Genomic DNA, 27,778 nt, shown 5'->3' with positions numbered 1-27,778 from the left:
ATTTTTAAATTGACCTATTTTCAATGAGAAAACGTGGTGTGCATTTGTGTCATTCCTTCACATAAAGCCTTGGTCACAAAAGCAAAGTTTGTGGAGCATAATAGCCATTTTTTAAATACAAAATAACAGAGTGATTGCAAGGCCCGCGTGCCACTGGCTGCTCCTGGTCGTCTTTAGTGCGGCCTCCGACAATACACAACATGTGAAAACGCTGCTTCGCGCTGTACACGGCAGTGCAGAAAATCTGACCGAATCGAGTTGCATCGAAACCAGAGTCTTTATTTAGACTGGAGAAATCCGATGAGCTTTAAATATTTTTTTTGTCACAATTTTTCTTTGCACAATAAGAACCCTTATACCCCGACTCAATGTGGATGTTTACGCAAATCGAACAAAAACAAAACTACAACTAAACCTATGACCAAATCACCCCGGAGTCTGCCCGGTCTTGTCAGACGCTAAGCAAGCTTCAGCCTGGCCAGCACTCGTGTAGGCTACTGTAGGGATACGTTGTCAGCAGAGGGTAGTGTAGCACAGTCCATACTTGTTGCCCTGCACTATGCTTCAACGTCGATGCTCTTACGCCTTACACCAATGACCAGGGTGGTGAAGTATCGTTAAATAACCCCCACGACCGAGCACGGCGTGTGTATGGGGGGGGGGGGATAGATAACGGATCTGTGCGTGCACTTCTGTACTTACACGAGCTAACACACGGGGCCAACACGTACGTATGAATATACTATGGATGACTAGATTTCGGATGTGCAGGTGTAAATGACACGATGCGATAATTGAATGACGCGGTGACGTCACTTTTCACGGGGGGAGGGGGGGAAGAAGCGGACGTGGCGTCATTTGTGACGTCAAAGTCCCCTGTGTCGTCACACTTTCGGACCAATCCAAAGCAAAAGCTCTTTTTTTCGGATCACCTGACACTTCGTGTCTGGGTGCGATGTTCGGATTTATTCGAGAATTGGGAAAACGCCTGCTGTATATTTGGAGTTTGCATGTCTCTCTCCCCGTGGTCGCGTGGATTTTTCTCCGGGTCCTTCAGTTTTTCTCTCCACATTTAGAATCAACGTCACGCGTTTAGAGCATTTGGCTGCTATGCATTTCCATGTGATAAGCCACTACGTGGAGCTACAATTTGTGACCAGGTCGCTTCTGAAAAAGAGCTGTAAAGCTCAGTGGGCCTTACCTGGTAAACTAAAAGTTCGTTTTGTTTGTTTGATAGTACGTGGTAGAAGAATTGCGCTTCAGTTAACGTTCACAAGTCTGAAGTGTTTGTCAAACACAAACACACATGCAAACAGACTTCCAGATGTAAGGGCAGGTCACTGGGCGGTGGCGTAGCATGGTTGGCATGGGCCCTGCTCCAGGGTATGAATAGGGTCCCTCCACAGTAAAACTTCTCCGTTCTTCAGTCGTAAGGCACGCGGTGCAATTGCACTGCCTACACGCTCGATAGCTATGCCGTTGTCGCCTAACAGCAGCCTTTGTTCGAAATTGCAATCTAATGTTTCATGTTTTCTCTCAATCTCTTGCACCCTCCCTGGCCGGCAAAAGGAAAGCCCAAGCAAAAGTAAGTTCAAGTAATAGAATTGCATACGGTTGTGTCACGCGGTCTTATTGTTTGTGCCTTTTGAGCAAATTTACCGACGGAAAAATCACCATAAATGCGCCTGACCTCGTCGTATTTCAGAAGCTAAATAGGGTTGAGCTCTAGACATGGGGCTGCGAGATGGCCAGGAGATGGCAGTGTTGAGTGGCACCGCCCTCGTATGTATGGTGGGTTTTCTCCGGGTTCTCCGTTTTTTTTTCCCGAATGCTAAACACTCGTTCATGGAATTGGCCAAAAGTTCCAATACGAGACCCTCCCAAAAATAGTCTTGAGACCCATTGTGGCTTTCCTGGGTAAATTACTGGAATTACTATGATGGTGTTTATCTTATGACCCTCTGCAAACATGTGAACCGCACCCAACAGCCATGATCGATAAGAACTCAATGGTCGATACGAATTTACCAGGTTCATGTGAATACCATACAGATGTACTCATATGCCATATAGTCGACTTTTCAACCCACATATGCGGAGTCCGATAAGTAAGATTGTTTTCTTGCTCGGAGTATTTGAGGGTGAGTGCTCAAGTTTGGCATTGAGCATCGTAAATCCCAAGTTGATCTTTTTCAGAATGATTCTGGCGTGGCTTCTGTGGGTGTTGGTGGACGCTCGGGTTTATCGTGTACCGTTCTCCCATTCCAGGTTTGTTGTGCCCCAGATCGTCGCTCCCAAAATCCCAGATGGAGAGAGGGTGGACTTTGACGTAAGTTGCCCAACTGTCCGAATCTCTCGCATCTCTCCCCCTTTCTCTCTCTCTGCTATGCTATACGAGAACAATGTGGATTTACGAATGGTTTAAAACACGCCGTACAGAGGCAGCCGACGATTTGATTTTATCGACAGAGGCAGATTCAGATGTCTGCAGCCTGGAATTCAGGTACTGATAGGGAGTTGACAGCACCGATGGCTTGGAAAAGGGAGTTTCAGGCTATGGGGAGAGAGCAGAAGTAACGAGTATCGTCCCGCTGAGCGAAATGTGACTGGGAGATTCGACAGAAAGTTTTGATTGATGTAGAGAATCGTGCGTGGAGGGGAGTACAGAGAGAGATGAGGGGGGAAAGGTAGGAGAGTGCGAGGAGAGCAGCATAGTGAGAGATAGGGCATTGTTGAGTCCACGGAGGATCATGAAGATGGTGAGATCTTGAAATTGATCTGGATCGGGTTGAGAGCCAGTGGAGAGATTGGAATATTGGGGCAATGTGGTCATTATAGGTGTAAGTTAATATTCTGGCAGATACAGTTTTTATCATCTGGAGTTTGGAGGTGAGGGATTTCAGAAAAAAAAACGTAGAGGAGAGCGCTCCAACGGTCGAGTTGGGATTTAATGAAGGCATGGATGAGGGTGTTTACGGCAACTGGGGTGAGGTAAAGAAATGGCTGATGTGGGATACGCTGTGGACGTGGAGATACGAGGCCATGCAGAGTAGAGATGCCTTGTATGATCAACGACGGCTCCCAGGCCTCGCACACGCTAATCACCAGTGCCATGGCAGAGTTCAGGAGGAGCATACGCTTATCTCAAAAGCCGCCCCCGGGTTTCTGGTCATGCCGTGCACGGCGGTTCGGGACGACTGCACACATTCGTCTGCCCCCCCCCCCCCCCCCCCACCATCTCCACCCGACCGCAGGACATCCATCGCAAGCGTCTGGAGAAGGACTTCATGGAGCTGCAGGGTCTGATCGACGCGCACTTCGACAACAGGAAGCAGGAGGAAGAGGAACTCATCGCCCTCAAGGAGAGAATCGTAAGGACAGCTATCAGCCATCGGCGACCGTTTTGATTTGTAAACAGAGCCTGGCATTGCAGCTGTGAGGAGAGTCGGGGGTGGGTTAATACAGGATCGCTTACCTAGACGGTGTTTCGGCCTACTCTTTCAAAGCAGCCCAGGCATCTTGGTGGGAGTACCCACACCACACGTTACCTGCCAATCGACTGTGCTGCACGCATTTATGATGCTGGATGGGCAGAGGCGGGTAGGATTTAATCAACTTGTACCATTGCTTCGACTGTCGTGCCAGAAGATTGAGTTGAACCCACGACCTCTGGAGTGCAAGTCCAGTGCACTAACCATGACACCGACGGTAGCATCACAGTTATGGAGGAGGACACTCCCCTTGCCTCTTGGGTTCTCACCTGGCTGAATTAAACTATAAACTAACTTTTATTTTTACCAGGTAAGGCCCACTGAGCTATGGAAGCTTTTTTTTCCAGAAGCGACCTGGCCACAAAATTATAGCTCAACGAATTAGCTTATCATGTGTAAATGTACAGCAGCCAAATACTCTAAATGCATGTTGATTCTAAATGTGGAGAGAAAAAGCGGACGACCCGGAGAAAATCCATGTGACCACCGGGAGAACATGCAAACTACAAATATACAGGTGTCAGGTTCTGGATCGAACCCACGACCACCTGTATACTAGGCAAGGTAGTTAACATCTCGCCACCGTGGCACCCAATTAAATAAACTTGAACCCTGAGTTACCATCCTGAACTGTATAACCTCTTGCGTCCGTGTCACCACCACCACTGTTGACGCCACCTCAACTCGGCGGCCCTCATCCTAATGTCGTCTCCTCCTCCTCCTGCAGGAGAAGCGCAGAACCGAGCGCTCGGATCAGCAGAGAATCCGCGCCGAGAAGGACAAGGAGCGCCAGGCTCGCATCGCTGTGAGCAACCGCACGGTTCAACTAGCCATAGCGGGGTGGCCATCTTGGTTTCGCTCGCAACAACAACAACGACCATTTTAATTTGACAAGAGTTGATAATCGCAAAAGCACATTAAGACTCTTCATAAAAACACATTAGGGTAGAAGTATAGTTGACACCTGTCCAGTTTTGCAAAGATCGTCCTCTGGTACTGGGAAAATCTACAAGGCTTCTGTGGGACATTAAAAGTCACAGTTTTTTATGAGTAGGATAATAATAATATTACACCACTCATTACATTTAATTTTCCACTTTTCTGGAATTGTGGGATATTCTTCTGCTCAATAAATATCAGATATGCTTTGTACCCTAGTAGGTCACAACTAAAATAATGTAAATACAAGTGTCCCCTACCCCGAATGAGAAACAAAAGTTGCCTGAGCAAGCTGGATGCTCTGTCCGTTCACGCAGGACGAGAAGGCTCGCAAGGAGGAGGACAGGGCGAGGAAGATGGCAGAGGATGACATCATGAAGAAGAAGGCCCTGTCCAACATGGGAGCAGCGTACGGTGGCTACCTGCAGAAGGCAAGTTCACTCACAGGCTCACAGCCAACCAAATACACAGATCCCCCGTGTAGCCTTAACAGATTTTTGGGACGAATGCCGTTAGCGAGCAGCACCTACGAAGGGCCGGCATGGCGCACGAGGGGGTGAGTGGTCAGCATCACGCCCGGCCGCCTTTGTCTCCCCAGTGGCGATGTTTATACACCGCAACAGGTACTCATTTGAGGCTGAGTCGACCGAGGTGAGGCCCGGAACCGGTTCAGATAATTGGCACTGGTGTTGGTGGCCATGAGCGAGAATCGAACTCGGGTTGCTGTGTTTGTAGCACAGTGCGGTAATTACTACACTACCACTCTCCACAGCTGCCACCACCACCACAACCAGTGCCTCATACAAAAATACCCATCCCATTAACTTTGGTTGGACATTTAATTTGGCAAAGTTCCAGCTCTCAAAATTTGAAACGTAACTTTCACTCTCACACGATGAACATTAACCTCTGTAGCGGGGCAGGTGGGTGGGAAAGTGCTGCCCTACTTTATCGTGTGGACCACAGTTGACTTGACAAAATCTCAGAGGTAGTTCCGTGATATCTGTTTCCGTGGGCCGTTTTCTTATACAAAGGGTTGCACATCTCTGTCGGAGATCTGAATGCATACTCCGCCCCAAGATATGGCACCAATAGCATAACCAGGGTATAATTGGGAAAAAGACATTTTTTTAAATTCACAAATGATATGGTTATTGGAAACACAGGCTTCCGTACTGATTACCCCATTTCCACTGGACGTCCAAGCCACGCTAGCTTACGGCCCTCACGGTAGCGGGTGGCTTTCCACTGGCTTGTTTCAGAGCTGTGCCAGAACCTGACTGCGAAACTCTGGCCTCAAAAGACATCGGAATCGGGCCCAAAGTCAAGCAGGGTCAGGGGTAATAATTAGCATCGTGCGTCACGTCGGTCAGTGTGCTCGACCGTGCGATGCTGACTTCGCGCGTTCGTTCCGTGCAACGTTGGCAGCACGACGCGAGTTCTGCAGTGGACAAAAAAAGACCTGCGGCGTGCTTAGCTGGCCTGGCCTGGCACGGCCCCACGTGGCTGGGTTGTACGGGGAGGGAAAAGGGGGTGCACACGTGAACCGAAGTGTCGGTGGTGCCCCCCCCCCCCCCGCAGGCGGAGAAGGGCCGCGGTAAGAAGCAGACGGAGCGGGAGAAGAAAAAGAAGATCCTGGCCGACCGACGCAAGCCGCTCAACATCGACCACCTGGGAGAGGAAAAACTCAAGTGAGGCCAAACAACGGCGTGACGAATTCGCAGTCACGTTCACGTCGAATGTCAAGCCTCAGGACGAGACGTCGCATGGCGCGTGTGACACCTGACGTCACACGTAATGACATCATGGGAGGTGGAGTCGCCGGTTGTCGGCTGCCAGGGCACAAACGCCCATTCTGAATAATTTAGGCACTGGTTTTTATGTCTCCAGCTTTTGGGAAAAACTTGGCATAACGTGGCTGTTGTTTTTTTGTAGGGCAAGCCCGTAATTGAAACACAACTCATGCCAAAGTATAATTTGCATATTGATTGTCTTTACGAGGATTACCGTGTCCCCCTTGTTACAGACAGACGAACGGAGGATAGAAAGAGCGAATGAATGAACCTTTCGACCAGCCGTGAAAAGCATTAAAAAGACGATGGTTATAATAGAATACAATACAATTTGCATTTCTATAACATCTCTATTCCAGTCACATCCCCAGACAATTTACATACAAATACAACTTGAGAGACTTCTAAATTGTGTACAATACGAGCACTACCCACGCATTGGTGGGGGATACGCGTCCGGTGGGGGGGGTTTGTTGTGGGACTCAGAGATGTGAGCGGTGACATCGCCAATGCGTTACTAACGCGCACTTGCCCGCCCACGTGCCAACCAGCAAAACTTTCATCTAAAACAAAAATATAGTTTGATATTAAAACGGATCAGTTTAACACGTAGTGGGCTTTCACGACCAATACCATCCATAATAGAGGTGTTTTGGGTTAGATCGCGTAAATATATAAATGTGTCGTTAAACCCGCCACCACCTGACACAGCCAATTAGTAAGGGTTGTCACGTAAACAGAACGTGCCAATTCGTTACTACTACAGCACACCGGTGTGTTGGAGAGCAAATCCACACTCAGTACTCAGATTGTAAATGTTGTGGATTTGTGGATGAAAACTGTTGACGATGATGATCGACTCCGCTAACAGGGAGAAGGCCAAGGAGCTGTGGCAGTGGCTCTACGATCTGGAGTCGGAGAAGTTTGACCTGCAGGAGAAGCTCAAGAGACAGAAATACGACGTACGTAATACACACTGCACGCACGCACACACACGGACATGCGCGCTCACACATACATGAACATACATGGGCATGCGGACATGGACGCATGCAAAGACACGCTTGCACATACACATCTGTATTGGGTTCAACTGAGTCGCACACGTAGACTCGGAGGTAGCTCATTTATTACTTCCAACACAACGGGGTAACTTTACCCCTTAACAAGACAATGACCTAGGGTGGTGACCACCCCGGCTAACTACACAGGTTACATAATAACGATCAACTTCGGATCGGGACCAACAGCATACTGCCTGGGTCCACGTGATGGAAGACTTGAAGATCAGAGATCGTAGATGAAGGGTTTCTTCCCCGGGACGGACAGCCAAGATCCCTTTGGGGACTCGGGTTCTATTCTCTCCGGCGTGGTCGACTTCGCCCCTGGCCACGCCCCTTTTCCAGAGTCTTCACGAAGAACCTCGGTTCCCATCACGTGACCCTCTGTCATTCTAACCGGTCACATGTCCTCCCGGGTCAACCAGGCTGTCATGGCCTTACCCGACCTTCCCTTCACATCGACACACACCGTGCCCTCTAGGGCCGGTACTGCACCTACAGCGTGGTGACATCCAGCGGTGTCACTACACACACACCGTGCCCCTCTAGGGCACACCTACAGCTGGTGACATCCAGCGGTGTCACTACACACACACCGTGCCCGCTAGGGCCGGTACTGCACCTACAGCGTGGTGACATCCAGCGGTGTCACTACACACACACCGTGCCCTCTAGGGCACACCTACAGCTGGTGACATCCAGCGGTGTCACTACACACACACCGTGCCCTCTAGGGCCGGTACTGCACCTACAGCATGGTGACATCCAGCGGTGTCACTACACACACACCGTGCCCCTCTAGGGCACACCTACAGCTGGTGACATCCAGCGGTGTCACTACACACACACCGTGCCGCTAGGGCCGGTACTGCACCTACAGCGTGGTGACATCCAGCGATGTCACGACACATGCATATACTTACAGACATACATACAAATAATACACATACACACAAACACTCACACCATTTGAATTACACAGGATTCAAGCACAATGCCATGTCAAGATAAGCATAGATGTATGTACATATACACATACATACATACAGACACACACACGCCACAAATACATATACCGCACGCTCATACACACTTGTACATGCGTGCACGCAAGCATGCATAAACACACTTGCACACGCGTGCACACGCACACACAAAGGTCTTGTCATGTCACCCGAGTGCATTCATTAAGGTTAATTATGTCGTTTTGTTGATGTATACATTACTTGGGGGGCCGTCCATAAATGGGTCAGACATTTGTGACGTGTGATGAGGGGGGGGGTTTGATAAATGTGACGTCACATCAAAATGCGCTATTTTAAATAAATATAGACAACACGTTCTACTTAATTAAATAGCGGCACATTAAAAACGCACGACAATGACAATAGTTTAAAACGATTTGAAGCATGTTTATTTCTTTTAGGGGAGGGGGGGGCAGACTTTTGTCACGTCATATTTGAGGGGGGGTCTGACTTTTTGTGACGCCGTGTGACGATTGGGGGGGGGGGTCAAAAATCGTCCAAAATCGCGTGACGTCATTTACGGACGGCCCCTTGTATACACATTGTTATAATGTGTCTCACCGGGTGACACATTGGTCAAGGCAAGCAACCCTTAACCTCACAACGCCAGTTACAATCCCCAATTAGTGGTCGACTCTGTCCTTCATCCCTTTCAGGCCGATAAAATATTGTATCTCTGTGTGTGGTAACTTGTCCTATAAATATACTCATCTCTACCATAGGAATGTGGAATTTCCACGGTTGGCTCAGGGCTGTAAACATGAGATGAATCTAACCACATGCTGCTTTGAGCCAGAAACGCACTGCGATTTTTGTGTTTATGGGTTGAAACTTTGATCAGATCGCACATGATCACAGCACCTCTTTTACAATGCTCGCCCCATCTAAGCACTATACAGGCTCAATGCCTGCTTAACTTGCGAGATTTGACACGTGCGGGGTGACTTAATCATAGGCGCTTGAGTTTGGCAGAGCTCTCAATGTATTCATTTTGTTGAGCGTGAAGTAGTAGTAACACGTGTGTGTGTAGTTGGTATTCTCCCCCTGCTTTGTTTGCATGGGTTTCCCCTCGGTTGACCGTTTCCTCCCACAGTTTAAGAAACACACACACTCGAACTGGTGTTGGTCAAACATCCAACGGTTGAAAATGTACTCGCAAATGACTCACGTGGGATTATACGCAGCAGAAACATCAACGCACCCTCCTGCGAAAACGTGTCAGGACTTCTGAAAAAAAAAGTCTTAAGACTCTCGCGAGGCTTCTTCGGGTAAACAAGCGGAATAATAATTTAATTGGCTCGACCGAGACAGATGACTATGCCTGGCTGCAATGGCCCTCTGTCCACCGACGTGTGAAGCACATGTCGTGTTTATCTCTGAAAGAGGAATGATTCACATCCACCAAGTGTGCGACGAGAAATCACGCGCTCAGCGATCCGGCTCCCATGTTAGCGGCTCCCGGCGGAATAACGACCATTAATACTCGGAAATAACATCCCAATGCGGGATCATCCTGACGGGAGTCTTGGGATTATCATTGTCACGTCAACACAATTCAATTTGGATATATTTAATGGCTAAATGCAACTTCATCTCAATATGGTGGACAAAATAATGGGATCTGGATGACTGGGAGCTCCGAAAAGGGAAGTATATAATTTGTTTTTATTGAACAAAAATATATATTTTTCAAGGTAAGGCACAATTGCTAACATTTCATAGAGAAAGCCATGGGCAGAGGAGAACGTCTTGAGCCAGGCCTTCGACAGGCCTCATCAACATGTCACGAATCTGAAATGTGCATATGTGGCCATAATTAGGCCTTTTTAATCATGTGTGTGTGCGCATAATCTTAAAAACAGGAAAACATAACGTGGGAACGATAGCCGTGCCTAATTTCGGATCATAAACGGAAAAACATTGTATTTGTTCTAAGGCAGCTCCCATTATACAACTCATGAAGGAAAGAAGGTTTGATGTATGGTGAGAAACGGCCTCATCCTTGCTCACAAGAGTTTATCATCCCTGGCCTGGGATGTAATATTGCCACGAGCTCCCTTAAAGCAGCACATCCCCGACTGCAGTGCTCTTGCTCCTACTTCTCAGCAGAGTTTTACATTTACCGGTTGCCGTGTGACAAGGTGGTGGGGTGGTGGCGTCAGTGGTGAGCGCACCGAACGATGAATCTGGCCAACAGAGTTCGATTCCCGCCAATGGCCAACATCGGTGGCGAGTTATATCCGTACTCGTCCTGGGCACACTCATAAATTGGGGCTTACCAGCATGGTGAAGTATGGTCAACCAACCCCTTATGACCGAGAGACACGAGGGTCTTTATCCAGCAGTGATTGAACAAAGGGCTGTAAATGATTTATTATTTAACACGTGTGCTTTTTTGGTGACCTTACATTTGAATGAGCATTTATATAAATATTTAAAATGCTATAATGATGAACATATGTAAACACTGGAGTTTAGGGTGTGGTGCCTAATGTGAAACAGCAGCAGCAACAATGAAGTGGAAATGCATTCGTGAATATAACCTTCTCTCCCGTTGTAAAAATGTTCCTCCCCAACAGATCAATACGCTGACTAATCGTTGCGATGAGCTGTCAAAGTAGTAAGTACCGTGCCACGTCCACGTGTCAGTGATGGCGTGTCAGGCATGATGCGACATCACGAGCCTCGTCTGCATGCGGAACAACGCGACTTTAAAATAAATTGCCCACGTGCATGCTCGCGATGAGCAACCATTACGCCCCGCCAGCGGTGACGGGACAGACACAGAGAGGGTGCAAGCGATCGATCACGCCAAGTGAAAGTTTGCCACAAAACAAATCTGTGACGTGAGCTCCGATTTGTTTTGGATGCCTGGGTATTGACTGCGGTGGCGACGACAACAACAACAAAATCCCATCTCTTTGCCTTGAGGATTGCACAGGTAAGAGCTTTGTCTCGGCGGCAAGGCAAGTAGAACGCGTCTCAACGCTTGTTGAGACGAGACACACAGAAGAAGAGCCACAGGCTGACGAGGACCCGTTGGAGTTCAGGCCAACAACCCCCCCCCCTCCCACCGTCTGACGCCGAGAGCGAAGCCGGCAAACTTAACACGCGGCGAAAATATGTGCGCGCACATTTTGATTTGTTGGTTACAGGTTAATTTGCTCAGAGCCAGAATCAGCGAGCATGAGAAGTTGTAAGTAGCGGAGCAGCAGTCTGCCAGCATCACACCCCTCCCCTCAGCACACGATCCGTATCCCCACCCAGACCCCCCCCAACATTGTTCCTTAACGAACACAAACGATCCTCCCCCCCCCCTTCCCGTTAACGAATTGTTCTCGGTCCCCCAATTAACGATCAAACAGATTGAAGCTGTCTTGCAGTGATTTTTCTCGAAGTTATATTTGTAGTGTTTCCCCCCCCACCCCCTTCCACCCCTCCCGGAATAATCCTACTCATGATGTACTTCCACTACCACTTTTCCCTCTGCAGTATTTAATACGAGTTTGATGAGTACGGCTACATTAATGACGGCTTACGTTTGAACGAGTCCTTTTTCTACTTTGCTGTACAATTGCGCGCCTTCTTACTTCCACATTTGTCCCTGCCCCCTCCGTTTTAATGCATTCCAGAAAAGCAATACGATTTAATGTCCGCGGAGTTGTTTTATTCTTTTCCACCGTCTTCTCTCGACTAAAGCCAATATATACCCTTCACCGACATTCAAAATCTTCAGTGCAGTTCTTAAACATAGAAAAATCCTCCGCTAACGATCACTCGGCGAAACTGCGAAGCCCCCCTTTTTTAACAAATCGTTCGGCAAAACAAACCAAAAAAAATGTTCATTTGCTAAGACAGTCGGCGCTACGTGTGAGCGTCAACACGTGCAGCCAGGTAAGTCGACTGTGCATCCACTCGTCGTAGCGTACGTGACTGACGGCCTGAAAATCGTCGATTTTTACTTTTAAACGAAAGCCCGGGGGACGTTTTTAGCCCCAGGAGGCCCAACATCGCAGTCTGGAAAGGTTAAATCATGGGGGCAACGTTGCCTCGACGGCAGTCGACGTGCCCTACACGCACGTGGCGCGCCGAGTCGAATCTACGTCTTCGCTGGGCTAGCGACGTTTGTCCGCGCGCGTGCTGTTTGGAACTTTGTGCTCACAGAAACGCGTGGCTAAAGGCATGGCTTGATTCCATCGAGTTTGTGTGCCTTTTAAAAAAAAATCTCGACGCGAGATTGCAAAGGGTGTTTTGTTTAATTAGATTAACGATTTATTTATTTACGAGTCCTTGCAACCCATGCATACTACGTTTAAGCACTAATGAGTCGACACCGTTACTAATGATGTGGTGTGTTGTGGGTTTGACTAACACGAAACATTGTATGTGGTTTTCACGTTTAATTAGATCATCTGCATTGGACTTTTCCGTGCCACAGATTTTGTTACTGTTTTATAACAAAGACACAACACGCAGTAAAATGTTATTTGATAGCAAATGCAATTTTAATCGGTAAACAAACTAGCCTCGCGTGAAAAGAAAAGCTTACATTTTTTTATCATGTGAAAATATATTAGCATAGCCAATAGTGCGGGTAAACATCAACAGACTGGTGATCTCTGCACGGTCAAACCACCGTGAGCCCCAACACGTTAAGAGTGGCGACTGATTGCTAAATAGTCACCACCACTGATCCGCAAATCTGATGCACAGGTAACTCGCGTGGTCGAGTGTGTAAAATCCCATTACAGGTGCTCAGCACACTCCCATCGCGTAGGTTTATGAAAACACGCAAACGTGGAATTGGAAATATCCAAAAGCAGGGCACGCCTGCAAAATAAAACCAATAAACGTGCACGTCTCCATGTAAAAACACAACAATCCACCAGCTGAATGCCCCTTGTGGACTTACCGAGCAGAATTTGTTCAAACAAGTCAACCCTTCTGGACCGGGTTTAAATACTTTGTGGGTCTCATCAGCATAGTTGAGTCTTGTTGAACAAATGTGATGCACTGCCAGTCGTTACTGACAAGCGCGCCACACCTCCCGTAAGAGTGCATTGAGACTCGACACCACATTCCCGATTAAACAACACAAAAACAACGCAACAAATTCGCTATCATTCTGCAGCGTGAGTAGAATAACTCTGCGAGCGCTAATCGTGTTAGTAAAATAATAATAAAAAACACGTGACACGACCACGGAGAACCGCGCTCTCACCCACCGCACATGATTTCACGCGAGGGCCGAACACGCAGCAAAGACAAAGACCCCCCCCCCCCCCACGGGTAGCCTTAACCGACTGTTGGGGCAAGTGCTGTTAGCGAGCACCCACGAAGGCCGGAACGGCACACGAGTAGAACACGCAGCGCACGCGCGCACACAGACACAGTGGTCCTGACCGACGCCTTCCCCCACCCCTCCACCCCCTTCTCCCCGGCCCTGCAGCAGCAAGAAAGGAACGAAAGGGAAGAAAGTGGGCGGCCGCTGGAAGTAGGCGGCGGGCCCTGGAGCAGCGGCCCGGCCGGAGGCGGCGGAGGAGGCGGAGGCGGCGGCGGTGGCATCGGCAGCGAGGCGCCTCGCCAACAACTGACAACGGCTCGACGTCTCCCCACCGTCACAACAGTCACCCGGAAGAACAAAACCACAACAACAATAACAACAACAAAAACGAAGGAAAATCCGAGGCAGAACGGAGAGCCGGGAAAAAACCACTGCGGCGTTTTCGTCCCTTGCCATCACCCGCCCGGGGGCTGACCCACCTCACGCCGCCACCACCACCACGTGCACCATCGTCACAAACACCATTTTATTTAAGTGCGCGTCTGTCCCACCACGTGCTGTGTGGACACCCGGCGCGGTACGCTTGCGGGGCTTTGTACGCCACGCCGCTCATCGATCGTGATGTCTCGCAAATGTAGATAAACGCAAAGTAAAACTTTTATTTTTCCCTCATCCCACTGCAGTTCTTTTTTTTTCTGCTAGGTGTTGGCTTGAATAGGATTAATAAAACTGTTACTATTCAAAGTGAGAACAAGCCGTCTGTTTTTAATGGTGAGACGATCAGCAGTCAGCCTTGTCTGTTCCCGCACCTCCAATGAGAACATTTGGCTACGTACATATACATATGTCATGCATGATACACTACACCACGGGCAATTCACTCTTGGTTAAAAGTAACTAATTAAGATTAAGAGCTTCACAGCTCAACTGGCCTTAGCCAAAACAAAGTTACTTGTATTCATGTATTATATTAGCATAATCCGGACGAGTGTTTGTGAACTCCAGTCCCCGTGTCAATTGCCGTACGTTCCATTCCCATCCAATTAAGGCAATGCACACTGCAAGCACCAGATGGTCGGTCATCACAGAAAGCTGTACGGTGCGGGTAGGGCAGTCACGATGAACAGAGTTGAGAAACTCTCCTCCACAAGTTACAATTTGAAAACAAGAAAATAACTTGCTTTGCAACGGTGTGTTAAAAGTGTATACAATGTTTAGCATTAATACAGAATTATCTAAAAATAAACTTGTGCACATCACACAAATCATCAACACTTAAGACAATCATCCACTGTAACGTTTCACAATAAAAAAAACCCACGTTATTCCTTCTCACCTTCAACTGTACATTGCACAGTTACAATCACTCACACTATAAAAGGGACAATTGGCACATTACGATTGGCTAAATAACTACACGATCTCATCATCAAATATTTTTTCGCGCAAAATTGATTTTGTGTATGTTGCACGCAACGTGTTCAAATGAATCCTGCAGCAACGAGTGGCTGCTATATTCACCACAATCATTCCACCCTTATTTGCTTACCAGCTTCCCCCGAGTTGGGCAACTGCTGGTGGCCTCGATTGAGAACGAAACCATCGTCCCTACAACGGGAAATGTTACCCTGGCAATGGGAGCATCACATGTTCAGACAGCAATATCCCCCCCCCCCCCCGTCAAAATGCACAGTTATGGTTGGCACCACCATATTACAAGGGGGGGGGGGGGGTAAATGACATCGTGACATGCTGGGTGCACGAGGGGACGGGGAAGTGGGGCTAAGGATGGGGACCAAGGTGACGTCTTAAGACGTTGAGCGGCCAACGCATCGGCATTATCTGCGCGGAGGAGCTGCGGCTGAGGGGGGGATAGGACACGCGGAAGCTTGGGGTTAACGAGCGAATGAAACGGTTTCAAATCGCTCCTGCCTATCACAACCGTTTAACCCAGGGATCGGCAACCTGCGGCTCTTTAAGAACCGCTCTGTGGCGTTATTCGTTAAGGACCACCGTCTCGTATTCACCACATTGCGGCTCTTGAATTATTGCATTTTGGTCGAAAACGACTTGTTATTTTGTTTGCCGAACCCCTGGTTTAACACAATACATCAAGTACATAGCATCTGTTGATCGAGCGATGAGCGCATTGTGCTACGAACCCAGCGACCGCACGCAGTTCTCATTCCCAGCCACTGCGAACAAAAGTGATGAGCAAGCGATATCTCAACCAGTTTTGGGCACACCACCTTCACCAAACTGCACTTGAGCAGCATGGTAGGTGAGATATGGTCAAGCAATACCCTCCATGACCAAACGGGTGTCGGAAGGCCTGCATCCAGCAGTTGATTGATAAAGGGGTGTGTATAGACACACACAGGGATATACACACGCTTATGTCAAGTTAATCCACTGCGACCTGTGTCCACAGGGATTTTGTGGGGGGGTGGGGGTGAAGTCTATTTTGCACCACCAAGGCTGCCAACTGCAGGCCCGGCCCCCCTACCCACCACTCTGGCACCCCCCAAGCTCACGACATCACTCCCCCCAACATCCCTTGCCACTGTCACCTCATCACATGGCTGCTCTTGTGCATTGGCTAAAGCCAGACGAGCCACTAGTGGGTGCGATGTTCTGAGCCTGTTAACAGTGACGTTCCTCCAAGGTGATTGGCTAATACCAAGACCACGTGTAAATACACCTCGATGCACGGACAGTGGAGGTTCCTCTAGAGGTCATACAGAACGTAGGCTGTCCTATCAGCAGCAACTAAATTGAGCCTTCTGCATAGGTACATGTAGGCTTTCTCCAGGGCGAATATATTCAGTTTGACTTGTCATGCGATGAACGTCGCTCTCATGCGGCAGGTCAGATAGGAAAGTGCTGCCTCCTGCTGTATGGGCCAAATATCATTTGAAGGGATCTCAGAGGTAGCTCTGTGATAGCCACTTCCATGGGCCATTCTCAAACGCACGGAAATCAACTAATCGAGCTGTAAACGACCACGATGTACAGTTTGTCTTTCGTCTCTAAGTGGAAAGATGACACGTGACAGAAACGCGCAGCTGCAGAGGGACTCCTCCGTACAGCCTGACCCGCCAGGAAACCTGCCCAGCCCTCGGCGATGTTGAAAACAGAACTGGGAGACCAGCCACAGCGTAGCAATTCTCTGGAGGAAGTGCATATCATTTCCTTCATGCAAGTTTGGAAATTACTCTACTGCTAATTCAGCACTTGACTTGGCACGTAAGTTAGTCAAGGCTCTTAATATGAATATTGTTTGTAAGTTGTTACATCTGTTTGTAATGCTGATGCATTTTTGGCACTTTAATTGAACCCAATGTGCAATTCCAACCCCAACAACCAAGGATGCAGATTCAAAAGTTACTTCTCGATAATTCGTGGGTAGATTAATAATACTTTCATTTTATGGAGTGCCATTCATGCTAATAGCATCCCATAACACTGTACATTAATTATATATCAGTACCAAATCCTTTCTACAGCCACTACGAAGCAAATGAAAATCCTACTACTAAGCAAAATCTAAAATGAATAAACAAATTTAGAACTGGCACCAAAACAAAAAAGCCACAAAAAAGAGTTATCACAACAAAGAAATTTGTCCAAGGGGTCTCCACATCCCAGACCACAATTCACCAACTTCCCAATCAAGCCAGGAAACTTTCACAGGCGGTGCGGAGGAGTTCCAAAAACTTGCGGGTTACGAATGAACAGTGCTTGCAAAAAATAAATAAAATATCTTCATGCACATTGGTTTAATTATAAGTTGCTCCTAACTCATAGAGGGGCAGTGGCTCATTGCACACGTGACCACAAACACAAGTAAAAAAATACATTTTAAGTAAAACAAACCATTAGACACATTTTACGTCTTCATCCCCCAATCTATATAGGTAAATATCAAACATGTTAAGATAACCATGCACCAGAGTTGGCTGTAGTCTTAAATTGAACCTACATTTCAAATTAGGCATTCACATTTCTTCCCCATTACATTTTATCCCATTGCAATGACCGAAATACACACACATGGCTGTCCGTGACAATTTCCACTGCATCACTCGAACAGAAAAAATGACAAGTAACTCACATGCGAGATGCCAGATGGAAAGAGAGAGTGAGATTCATATTGGTATGGATGCAAGGAAAACCAAGCCAATCCCAAATGAATGAGCATATTGTTGGTCCGAATCCCAACACTAGAACTCTAGACCGGGACCTGTCGTCTTGTCGACATGACGAGTCGTGTACACGACAATCGTGATAAGAGGTAAAAGTCATTCACGTGAATCTTCTCCAGCGATGTCATTTTCTGCAGGAGACACCGAGCACATTCTTAGAGGCACACTGCGACACGTAGCTATCAAGTTTAAACAAATCCAAATTAGTGTGTTATAAGAACATTATCCCGAAAATATTGTTTTGAAATAAAATCCAAATAGCATTAATAAAATCATAATGTATAGCTCTTTATAAATCCACTGCTGTGTAAATGCTTCCCCATGGCCTTCAGTCATGGGGCTGGTGGACTATACTTCACCGTACTGGTCAGTACGAGCTACTGTCGAAGAGCCATACAGATGCCACTCACCACTGATGTTAACCATGACCTGGAATAAAATTCAAGTGGCCGGGTTCATAGTGTCTTGGAAGAAATGTCTCATGAGTCACCACCAATTTTATCCAGGGCCAGGAATCAAAGTCAGGGTGAAAAGTTCACAGCGCAAAGCGCTAACCACTGCATCACTGATTCACCCCAACAATATATAATTGCCCTTAGCCCAGGAAAGCCTAATTGAGTCTCAAGATTTGTCTAGGCCTTCCTCGCGACAGGATAACGGGGTTTGTGAGCAGCACGCTGTCATTGTCACCTGGAGCTGCTCAGCAGAACGAGGTTTTGAGCAGCAGCGACGGTCGACTGCTCGTTCTGGCCCGTGATGACATGTCGGTCGATCACCACGTGCACGGCATCCACTTCGCTGGCTGCAGGAGCAAAGACAAAGATATCCCATATGGCCCTCACAGGTTGTTGGGGAAAGTACTGTTAGCGAGCATACGCTCGCGCATGGCCAGTTCACCATGGCTAACACACGGCGATATTGGCTGGGTGGACCAGTTGCAGAGCGATCAGCACAATGCGCAACGAACCAAAGCACATCTCAGTTAGATTTCCGGCCACTGATAACATCGATGGCGAATGATATCTGATCCGGTCCCGAGTTGGCTCTTCTCTTTGCCAACCCACACTGTCCAGTGTGCTGAAGTATCTGTTGTATTTTCTACAGTCTGTTCTTCTATAACGTGGTAGTTGCATTCCTGAAGAACACCACGTTATGGAAAAATCGCATTATGATAAATAATATTTCATATAGGGGTAAAGCACAGCCCGCGATAACACGCGAGATGTGCATGCAGGCTGAACAAAGACTGAGGCACGTGAGTAGCATCTAGAATTATCCAGCAAAATCCCGCCTTGTGTAATGCTACGCCGAGGCAGCACTACACCCGCTTATTCCTCCTCGCTCGACGTAGTTCTGTTCACTCAATCACGTTATATCCAATTCGCATCCGCGTTATAAAAAAATGTGTTCCCTAATACATTCATAGCGTTATATCAAATTTACGTTATGAAAACACGTGTTATAGGACAGCAGACTGTACATGTTATTTTAACACCAACAGCAGCCCCACTATGCTCTCAGCCACTCTATTTCAATCACTAGCTGCCAAAATCACATGATCAGCCTACCCGCACATAGCAGTGTGACGTCACAGACCTCACTTGCCTGGAAATAGTCTCAGCTCTCATAGGTGGGATAGCCAAGTGGTTGTGGGCATGGCCTGGAGAGACTCCTAAGTAGGTGTGGCCTAATTCAGCCTCCATGGCCTTTGTCGATACAAGTGGGTAGTGTAAACTCAGCTTGTGTTGTGCACGGCTACTGGCCATGCGGTGCATTTACCGCTATAGGTGGCTCCAGATTCCTTGCAGAAGTCCTCCACAATCACAGGGAGGTTAGCAAAACCCGGTTTCCTCACCAGCTCAAACACCGACGGCTGTGTTAACAAAGACAGGAAATGATACCAGAGCACCACCAGGAAAGGTTGAGTCAACAGGAAAGCAGTTATACTTGCTAAGCTGCATATAGAGAATGACAGATAAAAGATAGCTAGATAGATGACCTTAATGTATGACCAGGAAGGAACCCATTGTACCTTGCTAAAACATGCAATCACCAGCATCAACTACGAGTCCAGAGCCATCAGCGCCTACAAAACTGCTGTTACTTGTAAGCACAGCGAAAGAGCAGTGACAAAACCCTCATATGAATTGTTAGCGTTCTGCAGTTGTAGTTTGTTAGACAAAATGAAGACCGAGTTACCCCAGTGAGGCTGTAGCCACGGAACGCCCAGCCCCTGTCCTCTTTGAGTGCACAGCACAGCCCGGCGACCCCGTGTCCCACAGCACATATGGGCTCTGGTATTGAATGATGGGCAGGCAATGCATGCATGGAACACAGAGAAAAGCCTTACAGTTTCATACAATCCAAAAACTTAAGGTAGGTTACATTTTTTCACAGCACTAGGGGCTGAGAAATGCACGGCAAGCATCTCTACCAGACGTCCACCGTGAGGAGCAGTGTACCACGCACACTTTTGTTTGTGAACGAGATGTCATTCTCGCGAACATCGTGCTACATTCGTGAATGCCATGACTCTGCGTTCCCTAAGTTTCAACATGACCCTCTCGACCCGTGGGAAGAGACGAGATTCCCAATATTGCCCACACTCGAACAGGGTTGCACACCCGTGATTTGAAATAAACACTCGGGTCTCTGCGAATGGCACGAGTTGATGAATTGAGCTGGAGTTCACTTTTGACACTGCCACAAAACGTCGCCATGAAGTCACAGCTACCATGCAAAATGCGCACCCCACTCCAGCCACTTACTTTTCTCAGCGACAAAATGCTGCAGGATTTGAGCCAGGTATCCACTGTGTGCCAGGTCGCTCAAGGCGCCGAGGCTGCTGGGAAGGAAGAGGGCATTGTACCTCGCACCTAACCACACAGCAGTGAAACAGAAAAGCAATCAAATTAGGGTTTAAGTCCAAGGATCAGATGCTATCACTAGCCGCATGTGAATAACACGACATGGAATCAAAACTATATTCCACTTACAAATATGCCAAAATGTTGGCATGCAGTTTGTTTGAGCAGACATTGCTCGCTGGCAGTCCTAAGACAGTGGTGAATATTATGATGGCAGCCACAAGTGTCTCCTCTATAGGACAACCCATATTGACATCCTATGGAAAATTAATGAGCCATGTTAACCCTAACTGGAATTTAAACACACGACCTCACATCTTGAAGCTTTGCTGCTCTCGCAATCACGTTATATTCCAAAAAGGATTCTCTGTTTAGTCTTCAGAGTATTGGGGTGTTGTTAGTAAGCATATATTAAGTCCGGAAAAGCGCACAAAAGGGTGGTGTGATCAGTATTAAGCCCTGCTGCCTGTGAACCCCCAATGCTGATGTTTACACACCACACCAGGAACTCTTTTAAGCCTGGGTCGACCTACGGGAGGACAAGGATTGGTTCAGGTACCACATGCCACTGATTTTCAGCCAAAGCCAGGAATCAAACTTTGGAGTCAGGTTCGTAGTGCATTGCACTAACTACAAAGACAAAGATCCCCCGTATAGCCTTAACAGACTGTAGGGGCAGGTGCTGTTAGCGAACACCTATGAAGGCCGGCATGCCACGCGAGGGGGTGAGTGGCCAGCAACCTTGCCTGGCCGCCTTTGTTTCCCTAGTGGCAATATTTACATACTGCACCAGGTACTCATTTGAGGCTGAGTCGACCTAGGGGTGCCCAGAACCAGTTCAGATAATCGTCACTGGTGTTGGCCGTGAGCGGGAATTAAACGAAGGTCACCGGGTTCGTAGCGCAGCGCGTTAACCACGACACTGCCACTCCCCCCCACTAACTACTGCACAAGCGCACTACCCAAACCAATGAACACACACACTCTATGGGTAATGCTATACGTTATGCTTAGAGGTCACTGTGTACCGTCGACGGACTCCAGGCGGAGTGGGGTGGATTGCGGTTTTGTGCAGAAGTCCTGCAGCCAACGAAGAGAAGCCTCATCCTGATGGACAAACTCTGGCAGCTTTCCCTGCGAAAGGCAAGCATGCGCCAGCCCAGAGACGCCCACAACATGTGAGACACATACATACACATAATAAGTAAATAAATGTTCTTCATCCAGGAAAGCTTCATTTGAGCCTCAAACCTGAGGGGCGAGTATCGGGATGCTTGGCCTACATTGGAGTTCTAGATTTAAAGCTTTCGTGACTGCAAGGATCCATACTCTTCGGTTCTATTCGGTAACGTCACGTAGGTAAAAAATAAAACAACAAAAATCACGACGTTTCGTTGTGTTGTGGCCGAAACGACGTTTCGTTGTGTTGTGGCCGAAACGTCGTGATTTTTGTTGTTTTATTTTTTACCTACGTGACTCTACATTGGAGTTATAATTTATAAGTGTCTGGCTCTGTGTGTGAGGAAGCCAAAGCACCTGGAGGAAGCCCACAATACAATACGTGAAACTCAAAGCATGGAACAGTTAAGAATTATGCAGGATTGAGGTTGGATAGTACTTAGATGAGTGACCACCAAAAACTAAAAACAGGTGTAATAAGTGTCATGGGTAGTGCAGGGCATCTACTGTTGTAGTTCTGTACTCTCCCCAAATGTACCAACCAGCACTGATCAGTATGATTAAGTACGGTCAAATAACCCTCACTGCCTGCATGATCTGACGTGGCCTTAATCAAAGGCAAGGATGCAGATATGAAGACATGTCACACTCACCCCAGGTGTGGCAATATGCAGCGTAAACGCAGAGCTGCACAGGGTGTACGACTGGACAAAGGACTGCGCAGACACACCTGCGTGGAGAGGGCATTGCACAGTTATAATTAAACGATTTTCATTTTATCCAGTGACAAATGTTATCAGTGGTTCTCAACCTATTTCTCCCTGCAATATAGAGTGCGCCATGTTGAACCACATCTACTCGGAAACCATGCACGTTAACCACGTATTTTACACAGGTTTCCGTCGCTGTATGCGGTAGTAGTAGATGCGTTCCAAAAAAAAAATCGCACGCGAAGTGAAACCGCACGAGAAGAGACATGCCTGCCGAAAAGCGCGTACAGAATCCAATGCTGCCCCCCACGTCAGCCCGCATAGCCACATACGAGTGAACTCAAACCGCATAGAGTGAATTTTGGGTATACATAGGCAAGCCGCATAAACACGAAATTGCACCCGCATCAAGCGAGGCCAACCTGTGTTCCAATAAGAAGGTCATATCCGGGTACAGTACAGGTTTTTTTTTACTTTACTGTGAAATCTCTCATCACTCACACACACTTCGTTGTGGGTGACAGTTTCATCTCACTACGTGTTTGCAAGACGCGCAAGTTTGATCTTTTTAATTTACCATGTCAATATTTTAGGTGTTTACAAAACACTGGCAGAGGACCAATTGAATGCAGTACTTGTAAAGCAAGAATTAAAAAAATGTGCGTACAAGATTGGACCATATTTTTTAAAAAACATTGGTGCAATAAATCAAAGTCTAAAACAGTCTTAACTTAACCAACTTGCTGATGAAAAACCTTTGGCACATGCTAATAACGCAGCCAGTCTCGTTACGTAGGATTTCGCGACCAATATCATCCAAAATAATAATACAGGTTTTTGTGTTAGATCGCGTAAATATATAAATGTGTCGTTAAATTGTATTTTTAAGAGAAGCAAGAAAAGGCACATACTGATCTTGTAAATAAGTTCCTATGCCGCGTCTCGGTCCTTAAGACATGAATTTAAACGAGTGTGAGACAGTCCGGGACCCACAACTAATAATATATCTACATGGTAACAGCTATACGGTCACGTCTTACTTTAAAACAACTTTTAAAACCAAACGCCGGGGAAGAGGGTCCCAGAGCAACTCGGTTTGGCCGAAAAGAGTTGCGGCCGGCCCGGCAAGAAAACTAGTCGAGCTCGGCAAGCACTTCACGGGACTAGGCCTAATCGATTTTAAAGCATCGCAACGCATGGCCAATTATCTGGCGATCTCTTCTGAGCATAAAAAAAACACATTAACCTCCCCCCCCCCCCAAAATCGTCTGCCAAATATTAATTCCATTTTACCTTCAGCCGCAGAACTGAGCGCGAAGAGGCACGCCGGCTTGGAGCTCATTGCCGCAACGTTGAAGGGGATCGCAGAGGCACACGCCGCCGTCCTTGCACGTGATTGGTCGTGGCGCAATCGCGTGGGTGGGGGGGATTGGGGGGGGGCGCTCTCGACCAATCAACGGAACCGCAGAAAGAAAAATTGCCGAGGCCGCAGTTTGGTTCAAACAAAAAATGGCGCGGTTTTGGCTGAAATAAAAAAAACTGAATATTATTTGTAAATCGCTAAAATTGCTCTCAGACGGAATATTTGATACAACGCAAGCACCAATAATAAACACACATGCCCGTATGAACCCAATGAGCCACGACTGATGAGAGTAGACTTTAAAACACCCCGTCAATTAAGATAAGATAGAACAGGCTCATACGTTTTCAAACTACGCACCGAAATGTGCACAAATCGCAGCCTTTGCGCATGATGCAAACATCATAAACAGTTCCTGAATGCATTTCTTTGGAACTGTGGTTGGGTTTTGCATAAAGCCATAAACATAACAGTTGTCGAAGAACAATGCCGTTCCTTAACGATGCACTTGTTTAGGAATTGGGTTTTGCTTACTGCATAAAAGCTGCGTGCTTTTTATGCACATCAAAACGTATGTGTGTTTGTACTATTTTTAATGATTATTTATTGAAGGGTATATGGAGCGGTGGCGCAGTGGTTAGCACACTACACTATGAACACTGCGTCCGGAGTTTGATTACGGGCTCAATTACGGGTCACGGCTTAACATCAGCGACGATTAATATCTGTACCGGCCCTTGCCATCCAAATAATATTCTATTATTGCGTATTGCAATATGTTCGGGAGCTAAATGCCAATGTCGAGGTCTGTTAGCCACGAGAAGAATTTGAGGAGAGAGTTAGACCAGTTGTTGCTGGTCTTGCATTGAAGGAACACCCAAACCGCCAACCCTTACTGACCCGCTTGGTGAAATATGGTCAAACACAGGAAAGACGCATCATTCAAGTGGTTTCAAAAAAGAGCTGAACGCGTAAAGACTCGGTACGAACGCCAGGTGTCGTGGCGACTCTTCCAATGACTCAAGCACGTGGGCCACGCCACATTTTACAAGCTTCCACTGCGCATTTCGCATTTGCACGGCTCAAGTTAGGGCGAATGACTGATTTAATTAAATGTTGCACTCGTGTTGGCTAATACGGTATTCACTTGCATGTGGAACGTGTTTCCGATTACACTTTCATAAGTCTCGCACGCCTGTTGTGTGCAGAATGGTTTGGTAGAATTGTCCTTTGTATGGCGAGGGTGCAGTGCGATGGCGCAATAGTTAGGGCACTTTGGTGGATAGTATTAAGCCCCTGGAAAAGATGGTATAACTGCCGACATCATCAAAGAAGCAGACTCCGGCCATGGGAACAAAATTAGCGGATTGTTTTTTTATGCTTACACGGAAATGTAATAGCTCAATTACGTGATGACTCTGCAATCAATCTTATTTAAAAAAAAACGGAGAATAGAACAGACTAACTTTGATCATTACATATCCATTGTCTTCCTATCTCACGTACTGTTCACGAATGTTATTGGGTACACATTAATTCTATACTGACCTATAACAGCAATATCTTCAGGATCTAAATGGCAATATCGAGGTGGGATAGCCATGAGAGGGCTTCAGGAGAGTGTTCATGTAGGTTTGCTATTGCCCCATTGAAGGAGTGCAGACTCTTTCAATGGCCACAGTCGCAGTACTAAGGCTTTTATTTCATTTTCCCTTTACATATGAGATATGTGTATCGGCCTGTTGATGTTCTGATACAGTTGATGGTTCCACTAGTGTCTTCGAGGAATGTGAAAGCCAGGAGAAGCGATGTTTTGGCCCCGAATGAGACGTTTATTATAGACGCCCGGATTGTTTCCATTCTGTTCGCATAACAGCGTTCCTCCGGATCGGGTTGAGATTTTAGGATGGTGACAGCACGTAGTAATTTATCTTATCATACATTTAAATAGCATCTTAACCAAGGCGCGGTACAGTGAACTAACTATGGTACAAGATGGTTGGCGAGATGAAACGAGACGAGTGTATTGGATATACGTAAAATTACGTTGTTGTGACGATGCGTTGATTTACATTTGAGAGGGCCGATCAACCACGTGTATACGCCAGATTTAGCAACGGTGTTTTTTGTTTGTTCATGGTGGCTTGATAACTACCATGAACAAAGTTGAGTGTGCGGGTATGCGTTTTCCATTGAGTACGAGCGCCTGGGTATTATAACAATGTTGTGCAATGTAACATTCTTTCGCACAAACACAGAACAACATAACTGTGATTTACGGTGGAACATGCATATGGTGCTTTTTAAAAACAAATGTGCAGCTGCTTGTTTGAAAGCTAACGCCCTTGAAATCAGAAGGGAAAAAATAATTCATTTGCAACTGCTCGTATTGCCTAATAGTTTTCAGGAAACGAGAAAAACGGATGAAATAATAGTCACGTCTAAAATAATAATGACAGTCAATTTACAGTGCTTTGCCAATCCACGCTGCTGGATTCATGTGATGTAAAGTATACGAAAGTAAATAGCCTTGGTTGTGTAATGGTTATTATCACACTGGCCTTGCAATCCAGAGGTCGCCAGTCCAATATCCCACGGCGCCGGTGGTTGCAGCAATTGGAAAGTTTTTTTTTAAAGTCCCCCCCACGCCGCCACACGCGCGCCACAGTGACTTCTGTCACTGTAAGATGCCATTGCAGTGGCGGTTTAGTATAGTCTAGTTTATATTTTCATTTGTTACACGGATGGTCCAGTTCAGCCAGTTTCCCGGCTATTTTACACGGGAGATCCGTGATGCGTTAGTACCACAGCAGCAACAAAAACAAAACACACAAAAAAATCACCCCATCACTATTGCCGAGTACGAGTACAGAAGCGACACGTTTAAAACAAGCAATGTTGCCGGGTAGAACATGGTCCCGTCGAGAACCTGACATGTACGGCTTAGATGCTTGCAGTAAGGAATCCAGAGAGTTTGACAAAAGCCCCCCTCCCCTTGCCGTACACTGCAGCAGGATGGCGGTGGTTGTCGTCTGATGCACGCGCCAGAATTCAGCAATGATCCAATCGCTCAGACACGCCGGGGCTCTTGGGGTTGCTCACAAGACTTTTATTTGGGCCTCAAAGTACACGGGGTACGTAGCAAGGCATTTTTTTTGGCAATTTCTCCATCTCTGTTGAATGATGGCCTCACGGCTCTCTGCGGGTCATGGAGGATTATTTGATCGTAGTTCGCCACCCTGGTCTGTGCGGATTGGTGAACGGTTGTGCTCAAGACCAGTTCAGATTTCACTTCGTCGGGTTCATAACGCAATGCAGTGGTAACACATTGCGTTATGAACCACCACCGCTCCGGCTCATCACAGGCGATGTTGTCTATCTGTTGAGCGAGGTGACATAGGCGAAATTTTCCACAGCCCTTTGACTCATGATCTTTTAATGTGTTTATTTTACCCAGGAAAGACTCACTCGCATATGAGGATCAACTCTTTTTTTTCGGCGGGACCGGCTAAGGCTTGCAGTAGAGGGCGATGTTGCATACACACGCCAACCCAATCACACTAAACACAAGACCCCCGTGGAGACTTTAACAAACTGGGCAATTGCTGTTAGGGGGCCCCTATTAGTGCCTGAACGGCACACGATGGAGTATGTGGCCAACACCACACCCGACCGCCTTTGTTTCTCTAGCGGCGGTGTTTACACACTGCATCAGGTACTCATTCGAGGCTGATTCGACCTAGGGGAATCCCAGGACCGTTTCAGATCATCGTCACTGGTGTCGGTCGTGAGCCAACACCACGACAAACGCACACCTGTACGCACACACGTGCTTCAATGCTGTACTCTCTTTTGCTTTTG

The 27,778-nt window shown here is 47.2% G+C and overlaps 2 protein-coding genes and 1 long non-coding RNA gene across 5 annotated transcripts; 1 reads left to right on the top strand and 2 right to left on the bottom strand.

The window, feature by feature from the left end:
- The first annotated feature begins 1,450 nt into the window (after positions 1 to 1,450).
- On the top strand, positions 1,451 to 14,337 carry LOC116945609 (troponin T, fast skeletal muscle isoforms-like). 3 transcript variants are annotated; one of them, XM_032960087.2, is made up of 9 exons: positions 1,458 to 1,585; positions 2,269 to 2,329; positions 3,255 to 3,371; positions 4,219 to 4,296; positions 4,748 to 4,861; positions 6,012 to 6,121; positions 7,095 to 7,185; positions 10,889 to 10,929; positions 13,759 to 13,953. In XM_032960087.2, the coding sequence occupies exons 1-9, from the start codon at positions 1,527 to 1,529 to the stop codon at positions 13,805 to 13,807; spliced, it is 720 nt and encodes a 239-aa protein (XP_032815978.2). In that variant the 5' UTR covers positions 1,458 to 1,526; the 3' UTR covers positions 13,808 to 13,953. The 3 variants fall into 3 exon arrangements, with proteins under 3 accessions (XP_032815976.2, XP_032815978.2, XP_032815980.2); XM_032960089.2 differs by lacking the exon at positions 10,889 to 10,929 and adding an exon at positions 11,465 to 11,505 and having other exon boundaries at positions 1,461 to 1,585; XM_032960085.2 differs by lacking the exon at positions 10,889 to 10,929 and having other exon boundaries at positions 1,451 to 1,585; positions 13,759 to 14,337.
- LOC142928919 (uncharacterized) lies at positions 7,738 to 8,403 on the bottom strand. The gene is made up of 3 exons (XR_012945228.1): positions 8,159 to 8,403; positions 7,907 to 8,032; positions 7,738 to 7,840 (listed from the first exon to the last, which is right to left on the bottom strand). It is a non-coding gene; the product is annotated as an uncharacterized LOC142928919 (long non-coding RNA).
- GATD1 (glutamine amidotransferase class 1 domain containing 1) lies at positions 12,791 to 24,268 on the bottom strand. The gene is made up of 8 exons (XM_032960090.2): positions 23,848 to 24,268; positions 22,498 to 22,574; positions 21,694 to 21,799; positions 20,567 to 20,674; positions 19,998 to 20,092; positions 19,578 to 19,671; positions 18,489 to 18,600; positions 12,791 to 17,929 (listed from the first exon to the last, which is right to left on the bottom strand). The coding sequence occupies exons 1-8, from the start codon at positions 23,894 to 23,896 to the stop codon at positions 17,923 to 17,925; spliced, it is 648 nt and encodes a 215-aa protein (XP_032815981.1). The 5' UTR covers positions 23,897 to 24,268; the 3' UTR covers positions 12,791 to 17,922.
- Between the last annotated feature and the right edge of the window lie 3,510 nt (positions 24,269 to 27,778).

The sequence above is a fragment of the Petromyzon marinus genome, chromosome 24 (assembly GCF_048934315.1).
Source record: "Petromyzon marinus isolate PM22_M1 ecotype Great Lakes invasive population chromosome 24, UKy_Petmar_22M1.pri1.0, whole genome shotgun sequence".
NCBI classification, from domain to species: domain Eukaryota; kingdom Metazoa; phylum Chordata; class Hyperoartia; order Petromyzontiformes; family Petromyzontidae; genus Petromyzon; species Petromyzon marinus.
The sequence above is the reverse complement of the archived record's forward strand: the minus strand, read 5'-3'. Positions and strand labels throughout refer to the sequence as shown.

Bases quoted from the DNA above. Each gene is read 5' to 3' on its own strand.
- GATD1 (XM_032960090.2), bottom strand. From the start codon at position 23,896: ATGAGCTCCAAGCCGGCGTGCCTCTTCGCGCTCAGTTCTGCGGCTGAA. The intron at 22,575-23,847 runs GTAAAATGGAAT...CTCTCCACGCAG, and splicing joins GCTCAGTTCTGCGGCTGAAG to GTGTGTCTGCGCAGTCCTTT. The intron at 19,672-19,997 runs GTAACTCGGTCT...TTGTTAACACAG, and splicing joins GTGGCTACAGCCTCACTGGG to CCGTCGGTGTTTGAGCTGGT.
- LOC116945609 (XM_032960085.2), top strand. From the start codon at position 1,527: ATGTTTTCTCTCAATCTCTTGCACCCTCCCTGGCCGGCAAAAGGAAAG. The intron at 2,330-3,254 runs GTAAGTTGCCCA...ACCCGACCGCAG, and splicing joins GAGAGAGGGTGGACTTTGAC to GACATCCATCGCAAGCGTCT. The intron at 7,186-13,758 runs GTACGTAATACA...CCGGCCCTGCAG, and splicing joins TCAAGAGACAGAAATACGAC to CAGCAAGAAAGGAACGAAAG.